Genomic DNA, 21146 nt, shown 5'->3' with positions numbered 1-21146 from the left:
CAAACCGAGAGCCTTTCTGGGCTCAAACCCAACATCTTAAACCAGATTTAACTCCTCTTAGAGGAGTACGCTGTCTTCATGCTAAAGATACGGTAAACTGTTCCCTTTCTCTGAACTCAAAGAAAAAAGAAAGCATACAATTTTGAAAGTAGTTTCTTAAAAAACAAAATCTTAAAACCAAGGTTGATACATTCATTCAAAAAGTAAAACATTGTATTTTAATCTAATGGGTTAAATTATCATGAATCATTTCCACATATTTTCTAAAAGGGGATTTTGGTGTGAACTCATAATACATTTTATTTATATTACTGAGGTAAAACAATCAAGGAAAATCAGTTTTTCTAAGAGAGATTTGAGACAGGAAAAAATTAAATAGCCACATCTATACCTACAGTGAGTTGAATTGTGTCCCCAAAAAGACATGTTTAATTCCTAACCCCCAGTCCCAGGGAATGTGATTTTATTCGGAAAGAGAGTCACTGCAGCTGTAATCAAGTTAAGATGAGGCCACACTGCATTAGGCTGGGCCCCAGTCCAGTGACTGGTGTCCTTACAGAAGAGGGAAACGTGGACACAGGGAGAACACCACGGGACGATGGGGGAGAGACTGGAGAGATGCACCCACAAAACTGGGGATGCCCAGGACTGCAGCCGCCTCCGCAAGTTAGGGAGGAGGAGGGATCCTGCCTCCTGGCTTCAGAGAGAGCAAGGCCCTGCCCACACCTTGACTTCAGACTCCTGGCCTCCAGAACTGTGAGAAAATACATTTCTGGTTTTTTGAAGCCACACATTTTGTGGTAGTTGGTTACTGTTGCCCTAGAAAACTAAAATAACGTTGCTGCCATCTACACAGAGAGATGCCATTGATTACTACTGTCCAGCAGGGTCCCTGGCTTCCCTCTCAACCAGGAAGAGTACATCCAGCTCTGCAGACGTGAAGCTCAGCTCCTGGCTTCAAATGGAGCCTCTCTGTGAATCCCATGGGCCTCTGTGCCTGCTGCTGTGTCCTGAGAGTGCCCATAGATGGGGCTGTGCACAGCACACACATTCACCTACGTGGACTTCTTGAAGCTGCCTTGCGCTGGGCTCAGTTGCTTTAGTCGTGTCCTACTCTTTATGACCCCGTGGACTGCAGCCTGCCAGACTCCTCTGTCCATGGGATTCTCCAGGCAAGAATTACTGGAGTGGGTTGCCATGCCCTCCTCCAGAGGATCTTCCTGACCCAAGGATCGAATCCACGTCTCCTACATCTCCTACACTGCAGGTCGATTCTTAACCGCTGAGCCACTGGGAGCATGGACTTCCCTGAACAGGAAAACTGGGGGCATCCACTCCCTCCAGTTAGGAAGCAGCCTCATACACAGGTGAGCTCTTTCCAGTGAGCTTTATATTTGGTGTTGGGAAGAGGTAGTAGACAAATTTTCTTGAGTTTTAAGAGTCTTGGGTAACTAGAATTCAGTAGTTTTATATTCATAACAGCAATAACAATAATAATAGCTAATACTTTTGTCCTTACTTTGGGGCACTATGAAAGTGCTTCCCATGGTCATTTAATCCTCACATCTCAGAGGCAGAGCTATCATTTATCCCCATCTTACAGATGAGGAATTCAAGGTTCAGACAAGTGCCCAAAGGCCTGATTTCCAAGCCTGAATTTCTCTCCAATGGGAAATGCCTTCCCTCTCAAGTCTGCAGCCCCAGGCCGAGTCCAGCTTTACCTGGTCACGAAAACAGCAGCATCCACGGGGGGCGTGTCGTCCTTGCCTCCTGGAACCTGGTTGTTGCCGAGGTACCGTGCACCTCCGTACTCTTCATTCTGCCAGTGACAGAAGCTCTCCAGGGACCGCTCACCATGATGCCCAATGGACAACTTGGCCTAAAAGAAATCGGGGCGGTTACAGAAGCAACTTCCCAGGGAAGCCAGAGTTTATGCTCAGACCACAGTGCGGGTATTAAGGAAGAGACAGGGGCTGCAGGGGCATTATTCAATGTCACCTGCCCACAGCGCTGGTAGGCAGATGTAGAGACCCAGAGAGAGGCTACCAGGGCCTTACCTAGAAGTTAGGATGAAGACTATCTTATTAAAGATAAGCTTTCTTCTTTTTAGCAAACTGAAGAGCATACCCAATGTTCTCATGTGCACTGCTTAACTCTTTAGGTAACACTTTCATAAGGAAACGCACTCAAGACCAGAAAACGATGCTACAGTGCACCAAATTCAGCCTGAAGCTTGGGTATAGCTCCAAAAGGCTAGCCATGATCGCAAACATCAACTCTGCACCCGGGAGACACGGGGGAATGAAGGGGGGGGACAAAGGTCCACTGCTCAGGGCTCCCCGAGAGGCTGCGGTTACGTGCACGCCAGCAGCAGTGCCCGTCCGCCTCCCACCAGGCATCCCTGGTCGCTGGCCTGGGGCACACTGCTGCCATCTGACAGCCAGGGACAGAGGGCAAGACAAAACACACGGGCCCTCCTCAGCACTCTGCAGCCACTAAGAAGCCTAAGGACCAGATTCGTCTCCTGTAACTGTGCTGACGGACACTTACAGGGCGTTGTCGTAGCAGGACAAGCTTGGTAACCTGAATGTTGACTTTAATTCCAAGGCTCTGGTGCTGAAACATATTGTATACCTGTCAAGAGAGAAGAAAAGAAATGTAGAGAGATACCAAAAAAAAAAAAAATAGCAGTATCCTAAAACAAACAAAGATATTAGGTAAAAACTAAGGATATCTGAACAAACTATGGACGTCAGTCAATAATAATCAACAACACTACCCCATTAGTTATAATAAACATATCATATTAATGTAAGATGTCAAAAACAGGAAATTGTGAATGGGAATTCAATGTACTGTCAATTTTTTAATAAATCTAAAACATAAAATATAAATGAATGAAATATAAATATATTCATTTATAAATTAATGAAATATAAATTATATTCATTAAATGTTAATTACTTAAAAATATTTTTTAAAAACTGTGTTCTTCTAGTACAAAAAATCTAAATATATAATTTGCAATCATATATATATATATATATATGAAATTCAAATTTCAATGTTCATAGATATTTACTGGAACAAAAAAATACATACACGTAAGATTTATAACCCAGATTTTATTTAAAAGGCCTTCTGAGACAAAAAAAATTCCCATAAATATAAATTCCTCAAAAGAAACTTGCATAACAGGAAACTCTGGAATCACATACATGTGAGGGCATACAAGCTTACATGCAAAGACCAATTGGAAATAGGCTGGTTGAAAAAAAAATACATAGGATGGGTGAATTTGAAAAAAAAAAGAAATGGTTTCAGCTGATTCTGGGGTTTCCTGCAGGAGGGTGAAGAGGATCTTCATGATGGTAGAGGCAAAGTCCGTGCCTGTGGCCCTCTGCCACGTGCCAATCTGCATCATCCCTAACCCTCCTCACAACCCATCACAGGTGGTGTCTGCACCAACCTCGACTGAATGAAATCAAGCCACTCGCTCCGGACTCACAGTCAGTCAACTATGACCACAATCCAAATCTAGCCTTGTCCAGCCATAAAGGCCACATTCCTATTTTACCTTAAGTCCTCATTCTAACCAAAGTTCGTCATGAGATACAGTAACAGAAAAGCATAAACAAAAACAAAACTTGTCGCTCAGTCGTGTCCGACTCTTTGCGACCCCATGGACTGTAGCCTATCAGGTTCCTCCGTCCATGGGATTTTCCAGGCAAGAGTGCTGGAGTGGATTGCCATTTCCTTCTCCAGGGGATCTTCCCAACCCCGGAATCGAACCCGGGTCTCCCGCATTGCAGGCAGACACTTTACCATCTGAGCCACCAGGGAAGCCCATAACAGAAAAGCATATGCCCCCTTAATTCTGCACCTCTTGTTGGTAGAACTTAGTTGCAGGGGTCTCAACATCAAGAAATCACAGAATTCAAGGGGAAGAAGGATAGGAAAAGTCAAGTAAGACAGAAGAATGAAAGTTGATGTAGACAGAAAAAAAAAAAAAAACATCGGATTTGAGGACCCCCAGATCATGACATCCTCCTGAGTTCCTTCTCAGGAGAGAATGGGATGCAGGGAGGCAGAGTGGAGTAGGTGATAAAGGTAGCAGTATAAGATAAGAAGGAAAAGCTAAGAACCTTTTAAATATTCCCTTTTCCTTTTAAATTAGGAAAATACTTTGGTTTCATTATGTCCTTTTCCCAATGTTATTAATATATAATTGCCTTAGGTTCAGGTATACAACATGATGTTGATGCTGGGAAAGATTGAAGGCAGGAGGAGAAGGGAACATGAGGATAAGATGGTTGGATGGTGTCACCGACTCAATGGACATGAATTTGTGCAAACTCTGGGAGACGGTGAAGGACAGGGAAGCCTGACGTGCTGCAGTCCATGGGGTCACAAAGAGTCAGATGTGACTGAGCAACTGAATAACAATATAACATTATGATTATATATCCTATATACCACAGTATATATAATATAGTAAATATATACATATCTCAAAATGATTACCACAGTAAGTTTAGTTAACATGCCTCAACCCACACAGTTACAACTGTTTTTCTTGTGAAAGAACTTTTAAGACCTACTCTCTTAGCAACTCTCTGGACTTCCCTGGTGGCTCAGATGGTAATGAATCTGTCTGCAATGTGGGAGACCCAGGTTTGATCCCTGGTACAGAAAGATCCCCTGCAGAAGGGAATGGCAACCAACGTAAGTATTCTTGCCTGGAGAATTCCATGGACAGAGGAGCCTGGCAGGCTACAGTCCGTAGGGTCACAAAGAGTCAGACACAACTGAGAGACTTTCACTCTTCGCAGCTTTCAAACATATGATACTATAGTCCTGTTAACTATAGTCACCATGTTGTACATTACATCCCCAGGACTTATTTATCTTATAACTAAAAGCTTGCACCTTTGACCACCTCCACCCATATCCCTACTCTCAGCCTCTGGGAACCACCAATCTGTTCTCTGTATCTATAAGTTCAGTTTTTTTTTTAGATTTCACTTATAAATGAGATCATACTGTATCTGTTTCTAAGTTACTTCACTTGATTTTGGATTTGTTACTTTTTTTCTGATAGACGTAATCTAGAGGGAGAATTTTTCAGCAGGGGCATTAAAACTTTCTCTCCAGTACATCAGCAGCAACATAAAGCAATGGCTACAGCCGACAGCACGGCCACAGTTAATCCAGGCCCTGTGAAGCTGGGCACACCACTGGGCATGGAAGCAGCAGAAACCAGGCATGCAGTGTTTGAGCATCTGTGCGACAAAGGAATTAGCTGTGTCAGTGCTTGGACTTTTCTCTTTGAAAGCTATTATTAAAGCAAAACAATCTTTGTGTAATTTAATATTCTTTCCCACAAGGAAAAAGACAACATATTCAGTTCTTCTGTTCTCACTCCCTCCTTCCAAAACTTTTTCTTTCCTTAAGAACAAAATTGCAGTCATTTTTTAAATTCTGGATCATCTGTAGGCCAATTCTGAAGTCATGCCTTAGCTACCTATCCCCAAACCTGGGTGAAGAAAGGAAAAGCACATAACTTTTTCCTTGTTTTGATATTCTGAGAACCACCCAATGGCTATAAATCAAATTTTTCCAGAAATATTCAGCCTTAGGATTGGGCCCAAACTAGAAAACCTCAATTCAAAACATGAAAACTGGGAAGAATAAAAACTTTAAATTATGAGGGAGAAAATTCAAGTCACAGAGGGTTTCAAAGCGCAATCGAAACATTGCCTTTAACAGTAACACCAGCCAAATACATTAAAGAATACTGCAGGTTTAAAGGAACAACACAGGAAACCGGTTCTCAGGGTGTTCTGACACACCCCCTGAAAGCAGCATGAAGAATGGAGCCTGAACGGAATGATGCAGGTTTTAGCAAGGACAGAACCATGGGGACAAACTCCCTCCTCAGAATTGCTGGGTTCTTCCTCTCCACCTGAGGACACTTCGGCACATTCTGTATAAGGCTCAGGTGCCATCCTTGGAACAAATACACAAAAAAATACATGAGCTGGAGCAGGAGAAAAGCTTCATGCTCCAGGAGCTGGGATGGAGGGCAAGATGGGGACCTGCTTAATGAGCACTGAGTTTCAGTCTTGCCAGATAACAAAGTTCTCAGGTTTGGTTTTTCAACAATGTGAATACATGTAACCATCCGGAATTGCACACTTAATGACTAAAATGGTCAATTCTGCTATGTGCATTTACCAAATTAAAACTTTTTCATTAGCTAACTTAATAAGCCTCATGCTCTCAAGATGTTCTCTAGGAAGCCTGCAGGAAGCTACCGGCTTTGATGTGTAACCGGGAGGCTCACGTTCAGGAGAGCGGGTATGGAAACCTGATCGCGGCTGAAGCGTCTTGTCCCGGGGGCAGAGCACACTCCCGCAAAGCATGGCAGACACGCGCTCTCCCGCCGGGGCCAGGGCCAAGCCAGGCTGGCCAGCTGAAAACCCGACAGCACCCCAGAACACAAAGCACCAGGCCTCAGAGATGTGTAGCAAAGGCTGCCTGTCTTCCTCGCCTGTGTGGAAATGCACGCTCGGGAGAGCCGTGGAGGTGGCCTCATGGTCTTTAGGGAGACACCTGGCTGGAGAGGAAGCAGCGCAGCGATGTCTGGAGTCTGTCCCGCTCTGGCTGGCTGCATCCTGGCACGCTCAGAGCCCCGGCTGTGTCCACCGCATCGGCACCCGGGCGCCTAGCCGGGACCCTGCAGCCAGCAGTGCAGCGACCTGGGGACACCGTCAGGGAGGGGCAGACAGGGACAGGTGACGGAGCACGTGGAAGGAACTGGTCCAAAGGCTGGGTAGGGGTGCTGTTCGCAACTCCAGGCCTGTGGGGTGGGCGGGGAGGGTGCTCACAAGAGCACCACCTACCAGCATGACTCAGGGCCTCCCTAGGGACACAGCGGAACCAGAGGTGACACGCTTACATCGCCGGCTGCACCCACCCAGGCCCCACCCTGGAGGGGGCTATATTCTCTAGCAGTCCCTCTGACCAGGGTCCCTGAAGCAGCAGCAACACCCCCTGGGCACAATTTGGAAATGCATTCTGGAGCCCACCCCAGACCCAATGAATCAGACAGCCAGGGGGGAGACAAGCCGTCTACATCCACCAAGCCCCCCAGGATCCCTAGGCTGTGGGAACCAGTGAGCCTTTGAACACGCCGCTGGTCTCTGCTCACCAGAGAGAGGCTTGTTGTATGTTTCACATGGTAATTGAGTCAAATTGATGTCATTTTTCCTCCAAACAGAACTCGCCTGGAATGTCTCAGGTTTTCGTTCCACTCTGTGGTTGTTAAGGAAGCTAAAAACAACCAAAGCTCTGTCAAGTGGCCCCATTTTCCAGCTTGGCTGCCCAGACCCAGAGCTTCGAGTGTCAGCACCACCTGTTTCCGTCTGCAATTTGTTCTTTAAAATATTCCTGCTCCAGTGTCACCACCACCCCCAAGCAAAGGAAAATCAAGTCATGCATATAAAAAAGGCACTACCGCACATTTGGAAAATCAGCCAGATTTTCAAATCACTCAGAGCACAGGCTGCAGCTTGCTGACAGCTCAGAGATCCAGGTCTGGGCGAAGTGTCTCTCACACATAACCACACAGGTAAGCATACTTGCAATGTGAAGAGGACTGCTGGAACACACAACCCAGCGGGACCCTATCTCCCTCTCAGCCAGGAGGGAGGGATCTTTTAACTGACCCGTGCAGCAGCCTTCCAGCTCACTTACAGCAAAGCTGAGCGCCAGGGCACCACACCCCGCCCTCCCGTCACCCACGGAAGCACCTCTCCCTCTGCCTCCCAGATGCCAGGATGACCCTACTGGCCAGCTCCTTATGTCAGGACAATGCCTTCCCTTCTAAATAGAGGGTCAATCATCACAGAGGTGTCCTTAACTGCCCTGGTCACTTGCTACCACCTGGATCTTTGTGTAGCATTTTTTAAAATTTGCACACAAATCTCATGGAACTGTCTGCTGGGTGCTCTTGGTTGGCACCACCACATGAGGTCTATGAGGATGGGAAGTGTCGTGGTCCCTGCTTGATCCCTAGAGAAGTCCCCAGTGCACATTAGGTACCCAGTAAAAATATAACTGAATGGAATTACTGAGTGTATTTCATTTTATTTTTTATAGTGATAAAATACATACAGGGTTTCCCAGGTGGTGCAGGTGGTAAAGAATCCACCTGCCAATGCAGGAGACGCAAGTGGGTTCAATCCCTGGGTCAGGAAGATTCCCTGGAGGAGGAAAGGACAACCTGCTCTAGTATTCTTACCTGGAAAATGCCATAAACAGAGGAGCCTGGCAGGCTACAGTCCACGGGGTCACAAAAAAAGTCAGACACGACTGAGCAACTGGGCACACACATAATACATATAACATAACATTCACCGTCTTAACCACTGTTAAGTACACAGTTCAGTGGCATTAAATGCAATGTTGTCATTGTGCTCCCGTCACTACATCCATCTTCGCAGCCTTCTGTCTTCCCAGACTGAACCTCTGCATCCATTCAACAACGACTCACTCCCCTCTCCCCTTAGTCCCGGCAACCCACCACTACTTTCCGTGTTTATAAATAAGACTACACCAGGCACCTCTTATGAGTGGAGTCATATAGAATCTGTCTTTTTATGATTGGCTTATTTCCTTACCATAATGTGCTCAAGGTTCACCTACATCATAGCATGTGGCAGAGTTTCTTCCCTTCTTAAATTTGAATCATATTCAATTATATATGTGTGCTTATATATATATATATATACATACACACACATTTTTGCCTATCCTTCAATGGATATTTAGGTTGTTTCCTCCGTTTGTGAATTATTTGTGAATAATGCTGCCATGAATAAATAAATATCTCTTGGAGACTCTGCTTTCGTTTTGTGTATATACCCTGAAGTGGAACCACAGAATCATGTACCTTGTGCTGCTGCTGCTAAGTTGCTTCAGTCGTGTCCCACTCTGTGCGACCCCATAGACGGCAGCCCACCAGGCTCCCCCATCCCTGGGATTCTCCAGGCAAGAACACTGGAGTGGGTTGCCATTTCCTTCTCCAATGCATGAAAGTGAAAAGTGAAAGTGAAGTCGCTCAGTCATGTCTGACTCTTAGCGACCCCATGGACTGCAGCCTACCAGGCTCCTCCGTCCATGGGATTTTCCAGGCAGGAGTACTGGAGTGGGGTGCCATTGTGTATCTTGTGAGTGAACCTCTTTCATGCTCTGGCCTGTGTAGAGTCTGGACACTCTGCTGAGATGTTTTAAATTTTTCTCTTTTGGCTAAGGATGCTGTTTTCATTGGGGAAACCTCCCTCACTGGGTGAGCTCTGGACAAAGGAAGGAACCCTCTTTCTACTGCAGAAACCAAAACAGGTGGGAACTCACTGTGCCTGCCACAGAAGCCTTGGCGGGGTGCCGGCAGTGGAGAGACGGTCCCAGGACACACAGTGGCTCCAGGACCATGGCCACACTCCTGCAGAGCTCAGCCCTGCTCTCTCCTGCTGCCTGGCCTCCCTCCCTGCAGCCTCCTGCCCTTTACCTTCCCCCAATTCTGACGCTGGTGACCCAGCCTCCCTTTTGATTCTGGGCTCCTCAGTACACACCTCCTAAACACAATTCCACTTCTGCTTCAGTTAGCCCAGGTGCAGTTTCTTCTCAGTTCAGTTCAGTCACTCAGTCGTGTCCGACTCTTTGCGACCCCAAGAACCGCAGCACACCAGGCCTCCCTGTCCATCACCAGCTCCTGGAGTTCACCCAAACCCATGTCCATTGAGTTGGTGATGCCATCCAACCATCTCATCCTCTGTCATCCCCTTCTCTTTCCCCCTTCAATCCTTCCCAGCATCAGGGTCTTTTCCAACAAGTCAGTTCTTTGCATCAGGTGACCAAAATATTGGAGTTTCAGCTTCAACATCAGTCCTTCCAATGATCAGGGCTGATCTCCTTTAGTATGGACTGGTTGGATCTCCTTGCAGTCCAAGGAACTCTCAAGAGTCTTCTCCAACACCACAGTTCAAAAGTGTCAATTTTTTGGTGCTCAGCTTTCTTTATAGTCCAACTCTCACATCCATACATGACTACTGGAAAACCATAGCCTTGACTAGACAGACCTTTGTTGGCAAAGTAACATCTCTGCTTTTTAATAAGCTTAGTCTAGGTTGGTCGTAGCTTTCCTTCCAAGGAGGAAGCAGTTTCTTCTGCTTACAGTCAAAACCCTTGACTGAGCCAAGCTCACTCTTCTCTGGGTTACAGAGCTCCTTTCTTCCCTGTTTTAAAACAGGACCACTCTGCCTGATGCCAGGGTTCTTTTATTACCTCTTCCATGCTTCACAAGTCCTCAAAAACAACCAAAGTGGTTCTGTTCTCATCCTTTCCTCTGGTTCTCTACAGACTGACTCAACAGGACTCAGAAGTGAATTCATTCGCGGCAGCCAAGCACGCTCTCACAACAGTTCTTGCCCACTGAACTTGTTTTATCAGCTCCATCTTGATACCTCCTCTGTGAAGGACAAGGTGTGAGCTGGGAAGAGAGATGGGGCAGAGAGGGACCACCCATAGAACAGGGTGGGAGGTGTAAATATGTAATTGTATTTATGTAAAAACACTTCCTGCCAGAGTTTAGGACACCACATCTGTGTGATATGCTTAGAATACAAAAGGCTTTTCAGAAGTAAATTAATCGAGGAATTAGAAAGGGAAAGCCAGTGTTGACACAACTCCAGTGCTAAATCCTTTGCACAGGATGTTAGAAAATGGTATTAATCACTCATTTATGAGTTCACAGTGCCACAAAAATTTCTTGATTCTCTACACATGTCCAAGGCGCTGGGGAAACAACAATGAAGGCACGTACAGCCCTATCTTTGAGCTTATAGATGGCGCAGAGACAGTTAGCAGGGTGGGTTCTTAAAAAATCCTGTTACATATGCAGTACACGAAATTTACATTTTTAAGTGTATGGTTTAGCAGCATTCAGTACACTCACACTGTTGTGGAACAGTCACTATTTTCCATCTACAGAACACTTTCATCTTCTCTAGTTGAAACTCTGCAGCTATTAAACACGAACTCCCCACTCCCTGCCCCACTGTAGCCCCTGGTAAGCACCATTCTGCTTTCTGTCTCTGTGAATTTGACTACTCCAGGGACCTCCCTTGAGTGTAATCATACAGTGTTTGGACAGTATCCTTTTGTGACTGGATTATTTCATTTAACAAAATGTTCTGAAGGTTCATCCATGTTGTAGCATGATCAGAATTTCATTCCTTTTTTAGGCTGAATGATAATTGAGTGTATATACCATATTTTGTGAATCCCTAACGAGATGGGACTACCAGACCATCTTACCTACCTCCTAAGAAATCTGAATGCGGGTCAAGAAGCAACAGTTAGAGCCTTACTTGGAACAAATAACTGGTTCAAAATTGGGAAAGGAATATGACAAGGCTGTATACTGTCCCCCTATTTAACTTCTAGGCAGAGTACATCATGCAAAATGCTGGGCTGGATGAATCACAAGTACTAGAATCAAGAGTGCTGGGAGAAATATCAACAATTTCAGATATGCAGATGATATCACTCTAATGGAAGAAAGTGAAGAGGAACTAAAGAGCCTCTTGATGAGGGTGAAAGAGAAGAGTGAAAAAGGTGGCTTAAAACTCAACATTCAAAAAACGAAGATCATGGCATTTAGTCCCATCACTTCATGGCAAATAGATGGGGAAACAGTGGAAACAGTGGCAGATTTTATATTGGGGAGGGGCTCCAAAATCATTGGGGATGGTGACTGCAGCCATGATATTAAAAGATGCATGCTCCTTGGAAAGAAAGCAATGACAAACCTAGATAGCATATTAAAAAGCAAAGGCGTCACTTTGCCGACAAAATTCCGAATAGTCAAAGCTATGGTTTTTCCAGGAGTCGTGTATGGATGTGAGGCTGGACATAAAGAAGACTGAGCACTGGAGAATTAATACTTTTGAACTATACTGGAGAAGTATACTGGAGAAGATATACTGGAGATATACTGAAGAAGATATATTGAAGATACTGGAGAAGACTCTTGAGAGTCCCTTGGGCAGCAAGAAGATCAAACCAGTCTATTCTAAAGGAAATCAACCCTAATATTCATTGGAAGGACTGATGCTGAAAGTCTAATTCTCTGACCACTTGATGCAAAGAGCTGACTCATTCGGCTGAGTCTGGGAAAAAGACCCTGAGGCTGGGAAAGACTGAAGACAAAAAGAGAAGGGGGTGGCAGAGGATGAGATAGTTAGATAGCATCACTGACTCAATGGACATGAATTTAAGAAAACTCTGGGAGATAGTGACGTACAGCAAAGCCTGGTGTGCTGCAGTCCCTGGGGTTGCAAAGAGTTAGACGTAACTTAGCAGCTGAACAACAACCACCACAGCAACCACATTTTGTCCACCTATTCATCCTTCAGTGGACACTGAGTTACTTCCTCCTTTTGACTATTCTGAATAATGCTGCTATGAGTGTGGGCGTACAAGTTCATGACCTTGCTTTCATTTCTTTTGGTTTATACTCAGAAGTGGATCATATTATAAATTCTATTTTCTTAAGAACTATCACACTGTTTTCCAAAGGAGTTACCGCATTTTATGGTCCCAAGAAAAGTACACAAGGCTGCCATTTCTCCACATCCTTGTCAACACCTATTATTTTACACTGTTTTAGTAATAGCATTTCAGTGGGAGTGATGTAATATCTCACTGGGGTTTAGATTTGCATTTCCCTAACGATCAGTGACACTGAATATCTTTTCATATGATACACAAATTATAAGATTTGTATATCGTCTTGGAGAAATGTCTATCTAAGTCCATTTTAAAATGAGGTTGTTTGGTTTTCATTGTTGTTGAAATCTCTGTATATTCTGGGTATCATCAGATATGTAACTTGTACATATTTTCTCCCATTTTGTGCTCTGCCTTTTTACTTTGTTGACTGTGTCCTTTGGTGTACAAAAGTTTTAAAATTTGGTGAAGACCAATTTACCTGCTTTCTTTTGTTGACTGTGCCTTTGGTATAATATGCAAGAAATTATTATCAAATGAATGTCATGAAGTTTTCCCTTTTAGGATTTTTATAGTTTTTAAGCTCTTACATTCATGTCTTTAACCCAATTTGAATTAATTTTTGTATATCATGTTAGGTAAGGGTCCAACTTCATTCTTTTGCATGAACATATCCAGCCTTGCTATTACCATCTGTTCAAAAGGCTGTTGTGTTCCTACTGAATGGTCTTTGTAGTCTTGTTGAAAAGCATTTGACTACATACGTCAGAGTATATTTCTGGGCTCTGTATTCTATTCCATCCATCGGTATGTTTGTCTTTATGCCAGTATCACAGTTTTTTGAGTACTATTGTTGCTCATTCACTAAGTCGTGTCCCACTCTTTGCAACCCCACGGACTGTACCACGCCAGGCTTCCCTGTCCTTCACTATCCCACGGAGCTTGCTCAAACTCGTGTCCATTGAGTCAGTGATGTCATCCAAGCATCTCATTTCCTGTTGCCCCCTTTCCTCTTGCCCTCAATCTTTCCCAGCATCGGGGTCTTTTACAATGAGCCAGCTCTTCGCATCAGGTGACCAAATTATTGTCAATTATTGACCAAGTATTATCATCGTCAGTCTTTCCAATAAATACTCAGGATTGATTTCCTTTACATTTGTAGTACTTTGAAATCAGGAAATATAAGGCTTTCAAGTTTGTTTTTCTTGCCAAGATTGTTTTGGCTGTTCAGGGTCTCTTGAGATATTAATTTCTCAATTTCTACAAGGAAAAATGTTGTTAGGATTTTGCTAGTGACTGCATTGAGTCTGTACATTTCTTTGGGCAATATTGACATCTTACTGATAAAACTTCCAATCCACCAACATCAATGTCTTTCCATTTATTTATGTTTTATTTCTTACGTCAATGTTTTCTAGGTTTTAGTGTACAAGTTTTTCACCTCTGATTAATGTGTAAGTATTTTATTCTTTTTCACATTTTTGCAAATGGAATTGTTTTCTTAATTTCTTTTTCAGATTGTTCAATTTTGGGTACAAAAATATCACTACTTTGTGTGTATTGGTTTTGCATCCTGCTAATGTGCTGGATTATTTTATTAGTGCTAATTTTTGTGCCTTAGTACTTCATGATTTTCTATAGGGCTCATGCTATCTGTAAACAGATAATTTTACTTCTTCCTTTCCTAATTGTATGCCTTTTATTTCTTTTACTTGATTAACTGCTCTGGCTATGACTTCCAGTATTACGTAGGACAGAAGTAGTGAAAGAAATCATCCTTGCCTTGTTCTTCATCTTAGAGAAGAAGCTTTCAATCTATCACCCTTGAGTATGACATTCACTAAGGGTTTTTCATATACGGGTTTTATGATGTTGAGGTACCTTCCTTTTATTCCTATTTGCTGAATTTTTTTTTTATCACGAGAGATAGATGAATTTTAGCAAATAGTTGTTTTTTCATCAACTGAGATGATTGTTTTTTTCCTTCCTTCTGTTAATGTGGCATATTACATTCCTCAATTTTGTATGTTGAACCATCCTTGAATTCCAGAAATAAATCCCACTTTGTCATGGTGCATGATATGATTTTGGTTTGCTAGTATCTTGTTGAGAATGTTTGCAATAATATTCAAAAGGGAAATTTTTTCCTTATTCATAAGGAACTATAGTACTCTTAGACTGTCTTTATCTGGCTTTCATCAAAGGGCAATGCTATCCTCATAGAAAAGAGAAAGCATTTTCGCCTTTTCAGTTTATTAGAAGAGTTTGAGGAGGATTAATTAATTAGTTCTCCTTTAAATCGGATAAGGCAATGGCAACCCACTCCAGTACTCTTGCCTGGAAAATCCCATGGACGGAGGAGATTGGAGGGCTGCAGTCCATGGGATCGCTGAGGGTCGGACACGACTGAGCGACTTCACTTTCTCCTTTAAATGTATGGTATAATTTACCAGTTAAGCTGTCAGGTTCATGGCTTTCCTTTGTCCGGAGATTATTGATTACTGATTTGATCTCCTTTTTAGCTACAGATCGACTCAGATTTTCTATGTCTTTGTGATTAAGTCTTGGTGAGCTTTGTGTTTCTAGGTATTTGCCTAGTTCATCTAGGTTTAGCTAATTAGATAGTGTACAGTGGCTCACTGTATTCTCTTATAACTCATTTTGGTTCTACAGAATTGACAGTCATGTCCCTGCATTCATTTCTGATTTTAGTAATTCAAGATTTTTCACTAATCAGTTTGCTGTTGTTGAGTCGTTAAGTCACGTCCAACTCTTTGTGGCTGCATGGACTGCAGCCCACCAGGCTCCTCTGTCTTTCACTACCTTGTGGAGTTTGCTAAAATTCATTTCCATTGAGTCAGTGATGCTATATAACCATCTCATTCCCAGTATCAGCGTCTTTTTGAATGAGTTGGTTCTTTGCATAAGGTGGCCAAAATATTGGAATTTCAGCTTCAGCATGAAGCTTCAGTCCTCCTAATGAATACTGATTTATTTCCTTTAGGTTTGACCTCCTTGCAGTCCAAGGGACTTTCAAAAGTCTTCTACAGCACCACAGTTCAACTCTTTGGCACTCAGACTTCTTTATGGTCCAGCTCTCATATCTCTATATGACTACTGGAAAAACCAGTAGTGTGTAGACTTTTGTCCGCTTTGACTACAGTGAAGAACAGGGAAGCCTGGTGTGCTGCTGTCCATGGGCCTGGCAAAGGGTTGGACACAATTTGACGACTGAACAACAATAATCTTTGTTGGCAAAGTGAACTCTCTGCTTTTTAATATGCTGCTTAGGTTTGTCATCACTTTCCTTCCAAGGAGCAAGCGTCTTTTGATTTCATGGCTGCAGTCACCATGTGCAGTGATTTTGGAGCCCAAGAAAATAAAATCTGTCACTGCTTCCACTTCCCCCCTTCTATTTGCCATGAAGTGATGGGACCAGATGCCATGATCATAGTTACTGAATTCACTTTTTCACTCTCCTATTTCAACCTCATCAAGAAGCTCTTGAATTCCTCTTCACTTTCTGCCATTAGAGGGGTATCATCTGCATATCTGAGGTTGTTGATATTTCTCTTGGCAATCTTGATTCCAGCTTATGATTCATCCAGCCCTGCATTTTGCATGAGGTACTCTGCCGCTGCTGCTAAGTCACTTCAGTTGTGTCTGACTCTGTGCGACCCCAGAGATGGCAGCCCACCAGGCTCCCCCATCCCTGGGATTCTCCAGGCAAGAACACTGGAGTGGGTTGCCATTTCCTTCTCCAATGCATGAAAGTGAACAGTGAAAGTGAAGTTGCTCAGTCGTATCCGACTCTAGCGACCCCATGGACTGCAGCCTACCAGGCTCCTCCATCCATGGGATTTTCCAGGCAAGTGTACTGGAGTGGGGTGCCATTGCCTCCTCCAGATGTACTCTGCATAGAAATTAAATAAACAGTATGTCAATATATAGTCTTGCCATACTCCTTTATCAGTTTAGAACCAGTCAGTTGTTCTATGTCTGGTTCTAACTGTTACTTCTTGACTTGAATAGAGGTTTCTCAGGAGACAAGCAAGATGGTCTGGTATTCCCATCTCTTTAAGCATTTTCCACAGTTTGTTGTGATCCACACAGTCAAAGGCTTTAGTGTAGTCAATGAAGCAGAAGTAGATGTTTTTCTGGAATTACCTTGCTTTCTCTATGATCGAATGAATGTTGGCAATTGGTTTCTGGTTCCTCTAACTCTTTTAAATGCAGCTTCTACATCTGGAAGTTCCCAACTGATGTATTACTGAAGCCTAGCTCTAAGGATTTTGTGCATGACCTTGCTAGTGTGTGAAATGAGTGCAGCTGTACAATAGTCTGAACATTCTCTGGGACTGGCATGAAAACTGACCTTTTCCAGTCCTGTGGCCACTGCTGAGTTTTCCAAATGTGCTGACATATTGAGTACAAAGCACCAACTCTTTGGCACTCAGACTTCTTAGTGTTGAGTGCAACACTTTAACAACATTCTCTTTTGGGATTTTAAATCCTAAGGTACTGAGTGCAGCACTTTAACAGCATACTCTTTCAGGATTTTAAATAACTCAGCTGGAATACCATCACCTCCACTAGCTTTGTTCATAGTAAAGCTTCCTAAGGGAAGTTTTTTTTTTCTTTTTTTTCTTTTTTCATTTGACTTCACACTCTAGGATGTCTGGCTCTAGGGGAGTGACCATTGTGGTTATCCAGTTCATTAAGACCTCTTTTGTAAAGTTCTTCTGTGTATTCTTGCCATCTCTCCTCAAACTCTTCTGATTCTGTTAGGACTGTTTCTGTCCTTTATCATACCCATCCTTATATGAAATGTTCCCTTGATATCTCCAATTTTCTTGAAGAGATATCTAGTCTTTCCCACTCTGTTTTTTCCCTTTATTTCCTTGCATTTCTCATTTAAGAAGGACTTCTTATCTCTCCTTGCTATTCTCTGGAACTCTGCTAAAGATTTAATCAATCTAGCTAAAGTTTTATCAATTTTCTCAGTTTTTCTGAAGAATCAGTTCTTGGCTTTACTGATTTTATCTACTGTTTTTCTATTATTTATTTATTTCGGCTCTAATCTTCCCTTCCTTTTGCTAGACTTGAGTTTAGTTTGCTCTTCTAGCTCTCTTAAGGTGTAAAGTTAGGTTATTAACTTGAGATCCTTTTTTTTTTTTAATAAAAGTAAGCATTTTACAGCTATACATTTCCTTCTGAGTACTGCTTCCCTGTCTTCCATAAGTTTTGGTATATTGCATTTTCATTTTAACTCAGCCTCATGCATTTTCTCATTTCCCCTGTGATTTCTCCCTTGACCCACTGGTTGTACAAGAGTGTGTTGTTTAATTTCCACATATTCGTGAATTCTCCAATTTTCCTTCTGTTACTGATTTCTAACTTAATCCCACTGTGGTTAGAGAAGATACTTTGTATGATAATTTTTAAATCTGTGGAGACAATCTGTGAATATATACAGTATATCCTGGAGTATCTCCCATGTGCATTTGAAAAAAAGGAATATCCTGCTATTGTTGGGTAGTGTTCTGTACATCTTATTAGATCTAGTTGCCTTACTGTGTTGTTCAAGTCCTCTATTTCCTCACTTATCTTCTGTCTAGTTTTCCCATTCACTACTAATAGTGTGTGTGTGTGTGTGTGTGTGTGTGTAAGGGGGGAGCTGAAGTGTCTATTATTACAGAAAACTGCAGACTTGTCACTACAATTCTATAAAGTTTTTGTTTCATATATTATAATGATCTGTTATTAGGTGCATAAAACCTTATAACTGTTCCATTGTCTTGCTATATTGAATCTATTATTATATACAAGATATTTTTGTCTCTTGTAACTTTTTCTGACTAAAGTCTATATTGTGTCATATTAATGTAACCACTCCTGATCTCTACAGTTACTATCTGCAAGGACTATCTTTTTATTCTTTTGCTTTTGATTTATTTGTGTCTTAATGTAAAGTCAGCCTCTTATACACATTGGAGCATTTCTTAGATCCATTCTACTAATCTGTCTTTAAAAAAAACCAATTTTTTATTTTGTACTGGAGTATAGCTGATTAACAAGCAACATTGCAATAGTTTTAGGTGAACAGGAAGGGACTCAGCCATACATATACATGTATCCATTCTTCCCCAAACTCAATCTGTCTTTTGACTGGAGAGTTTAACCTATAATTTAAGATAATTACTGACGAAGAGGGACTTACTTCTGCATTTTGCTATTTGTTTTCTATGTTTTATAGCTTTTTGGGGCCCTCATTTCCTGCATTAGTGATTTTTTTTCATGTTTCATTTTTTTATGGTGAAATTTTAAAATTCCCTTCTCATTTCCTCTTGGGTATATTTTATAGCTATTTTCTTTGTGATTACTATGAGCATTATATTTAACATCCTACAGTCATAGCATTCTGATTTTATACCAGCCTGAATTCAATAGTACACAGAAACTCTGCGGCAAGATGGTTTTTAAAAAGCAAAAAAAAAAAAAGAAAGAAATGGAATTATAAATCAAGACAAGAACCACCAAGGAAAAAGCAGACTGCTATGATAAAGAAAACAGGTGGCCTTTTCAGAGGAGTCAGCAAGGAGGGCCTCTCCGGAGACATAAAAGACAGAGGAGCCAACTCTGTATGAAGTGGGGCAAAGACTATTCCTGACAAAGAGATACTACAAGTCAGAGAGGAGCCCACTGGGGTCCCTGAGAAATGGTGGCACACATGGCAGGAGTCCATGCTGGCATGGAGAAGGGCGTGAAGCCGGGAGAAGCGGGCGGGCCCCGGCCACACGGCCTGGGAGGGCAGAGGCAGGGGAGATTTCCACGTCCACCGCGAGGGGAGCCACAGAGCCTCAGAGCTCCTAGCCACAGCATCCTAATTCTGTCAGAAGACGCTTCTGGCCGTTCTGTAGCAAGGACCCAAGAGGGAAGACAATGGAAGTGCGGAGCCCGGGAAGATACTCCTGCAGTCGTCAAGACAAAGAGCAACGGCGGTCAGTCCAGAGCGGAAATGGAAAGAAAGGGCAGATCTGAGATACGCGGTCTCCCTTATGACCAGGTGGTACCGGGAACCCTCAGCCCGGGTTTGAGACCTCACCCTGCGAGGCACTCACTGGCTCTGCACCCCGAACTCCCCACAAGCCTCTGTTTTTGTCTCGTAAAATGAGAATGAGGAAATCCACCAAGGATGAGGAGGAAGTGACATGAAATCATGAAGTGTCCATCTGGACTAGTCAAGGCACCACATACATCCTTCCTTCCTCTGAAATATGGGCCATCAGCTACTGATTGACGTGGACCTAATTCACAACTCTGTGATGCTACGAAAACTGAGCACTCGACACCAAACCCCTACACTCTGCCAACTGTGGGTGGGCTGTCCCACACCCCGGCCCCACAAGCCCCCTGGCCTGACCTGGGGACAGGGACTTGTCCGGGTTTAGTCCCTGTGGTCAGAGTGGCACGTAGGAGTTGGGTCAGTCCCCTGCCCACAGAGACCCAAGCGGGAGGGCGGGGAGGTGGGGTGGGCACTGGACATCAGCACCAAATGATGCTGGAGAGAAAGCGATGGAACAAAGGTGGCCACCTCTCCGGCAGATTTCCTTCCAAATCCAGAGGAGCGAAGGAGACAGAGCTGTTTCAACCCTACACGCCCACACGGTCCACCAGGAGAGAGAGGGTGGCTGGCCTCCCCTTCCTGCCGGCTGCACCCAGGGGCCTAGTCTAACGACAGGGCTCCTCAGTACAGCCACCACCCTTCCCTGGAATCCCGGCTTAGAGATGATCTTACTGACTAACAGAGATCCCTTTTCTGAAACAGCTATGGGCAGGACAGACAGAATTCTTTGTATTTTTAACACTAGGGTTTGAGAAATTGAAGGACGCTGGAGGCCGTGGAGGGTGGCCTTGTTTAAAGCAAGGTACACTGTCTGAATGCAACTGGTTCTTAAATATTCTGAACAGCGACTCAGAGCAACAGACAGAGGTTGCCAGTGGGGAGAGTCGGTGTGAGCTCTGCTTCCGTTTGTTCTCTGGCCTCGTCAGACCAGCCAAGAAACTCCAAGGAGCAGACGACCCAAGGGCTAAGTGTCAGTGTACAAATGTCATGTGCCCTTCACCAAAGTGGCGCTGCCCTTATTAGGCAGCCCTCTGTTAAGCCCTCATTAAGAAACATTTAAATCTCAAATGAATGTGGTTGGCCCAGATGTGCCCTCAGGCAGCAGGATCTGGAGCCGCCAACATCTTAGTATCAGCAGCTGAAGAGGTGTGAAAAGTGTCAAGTTGAAGGCAAGCATTGCCACCCCTCAGCCCCTGTCGTTCAGTCCTTACAACTCGTGGGGAGACCAACACTCCCACATACAACCCCTCTCCGACCTGTGATAAATAAAACAGCGGCTCTTGTCCACATGATAAAACTATGAAAGCAAGTATCAAACTAGGAGCTTTGCCTTATTACTACTTTAGCTGTTGTAATGAATGTTTATTCCCTGGACTTGTGCCCTGAACAAAAAATAAATAAATGAGATGAAATTACCTACAGGTGAGAGAGCTTGGTGCTGAGCCAG

The 21146-nt window shown here is 43.5% G+C and overlaps 1 protein-coding gene across 4 annotated transcripts in view; it reads right to left on the bottom strand.

Moving 5' to 3' along the window:
* The window catches only part of ADAMTS17 (ADAM metallopeptidase with thrombospondin type 1 motif 17), a 406417-nt gene that overhangs the window by 313422 nt on the left and 71849 nt on the right, over positions 1-21146 (bottom strand). For all 4 annotated transcript variants that reach the window (XM_070358154.1, XM_070358156.1, XM_070358155.1 and 1 more), the window contains exons 5-6: positions 2551-2634; positions 1722-1879 (exon numbers count right to left, since the gene is read on the bottom strand). In XM_070358154.1, coding sequence (XP_070214255.1) covers positions 1722-1879; positions 2551-2634 — 242 coding nt within the window. The remainder of the gene's footprint in view (positions 1-1721; positions 1880-2550; positions 2635-21146) is intronic.

The sequence above is a fragment of the Bos mutus genome, chromosome 21, assembly GCF_027580195.1.
Source record: "Bos mutus isolate GX-2022 chromosome 21, NWIPB_WYAK_1.1, whole genome shotgun sequence".
NCBI lineage: Eukaryota > Metazoa > Chordata > Mammalia > Artiodactyla > Bovidae > Bos > Bos mutus.
Note: the sequence above shows the minus strand (reverse complement) of the source record. Positions and strands in the feature narration are given on the sequence as shown.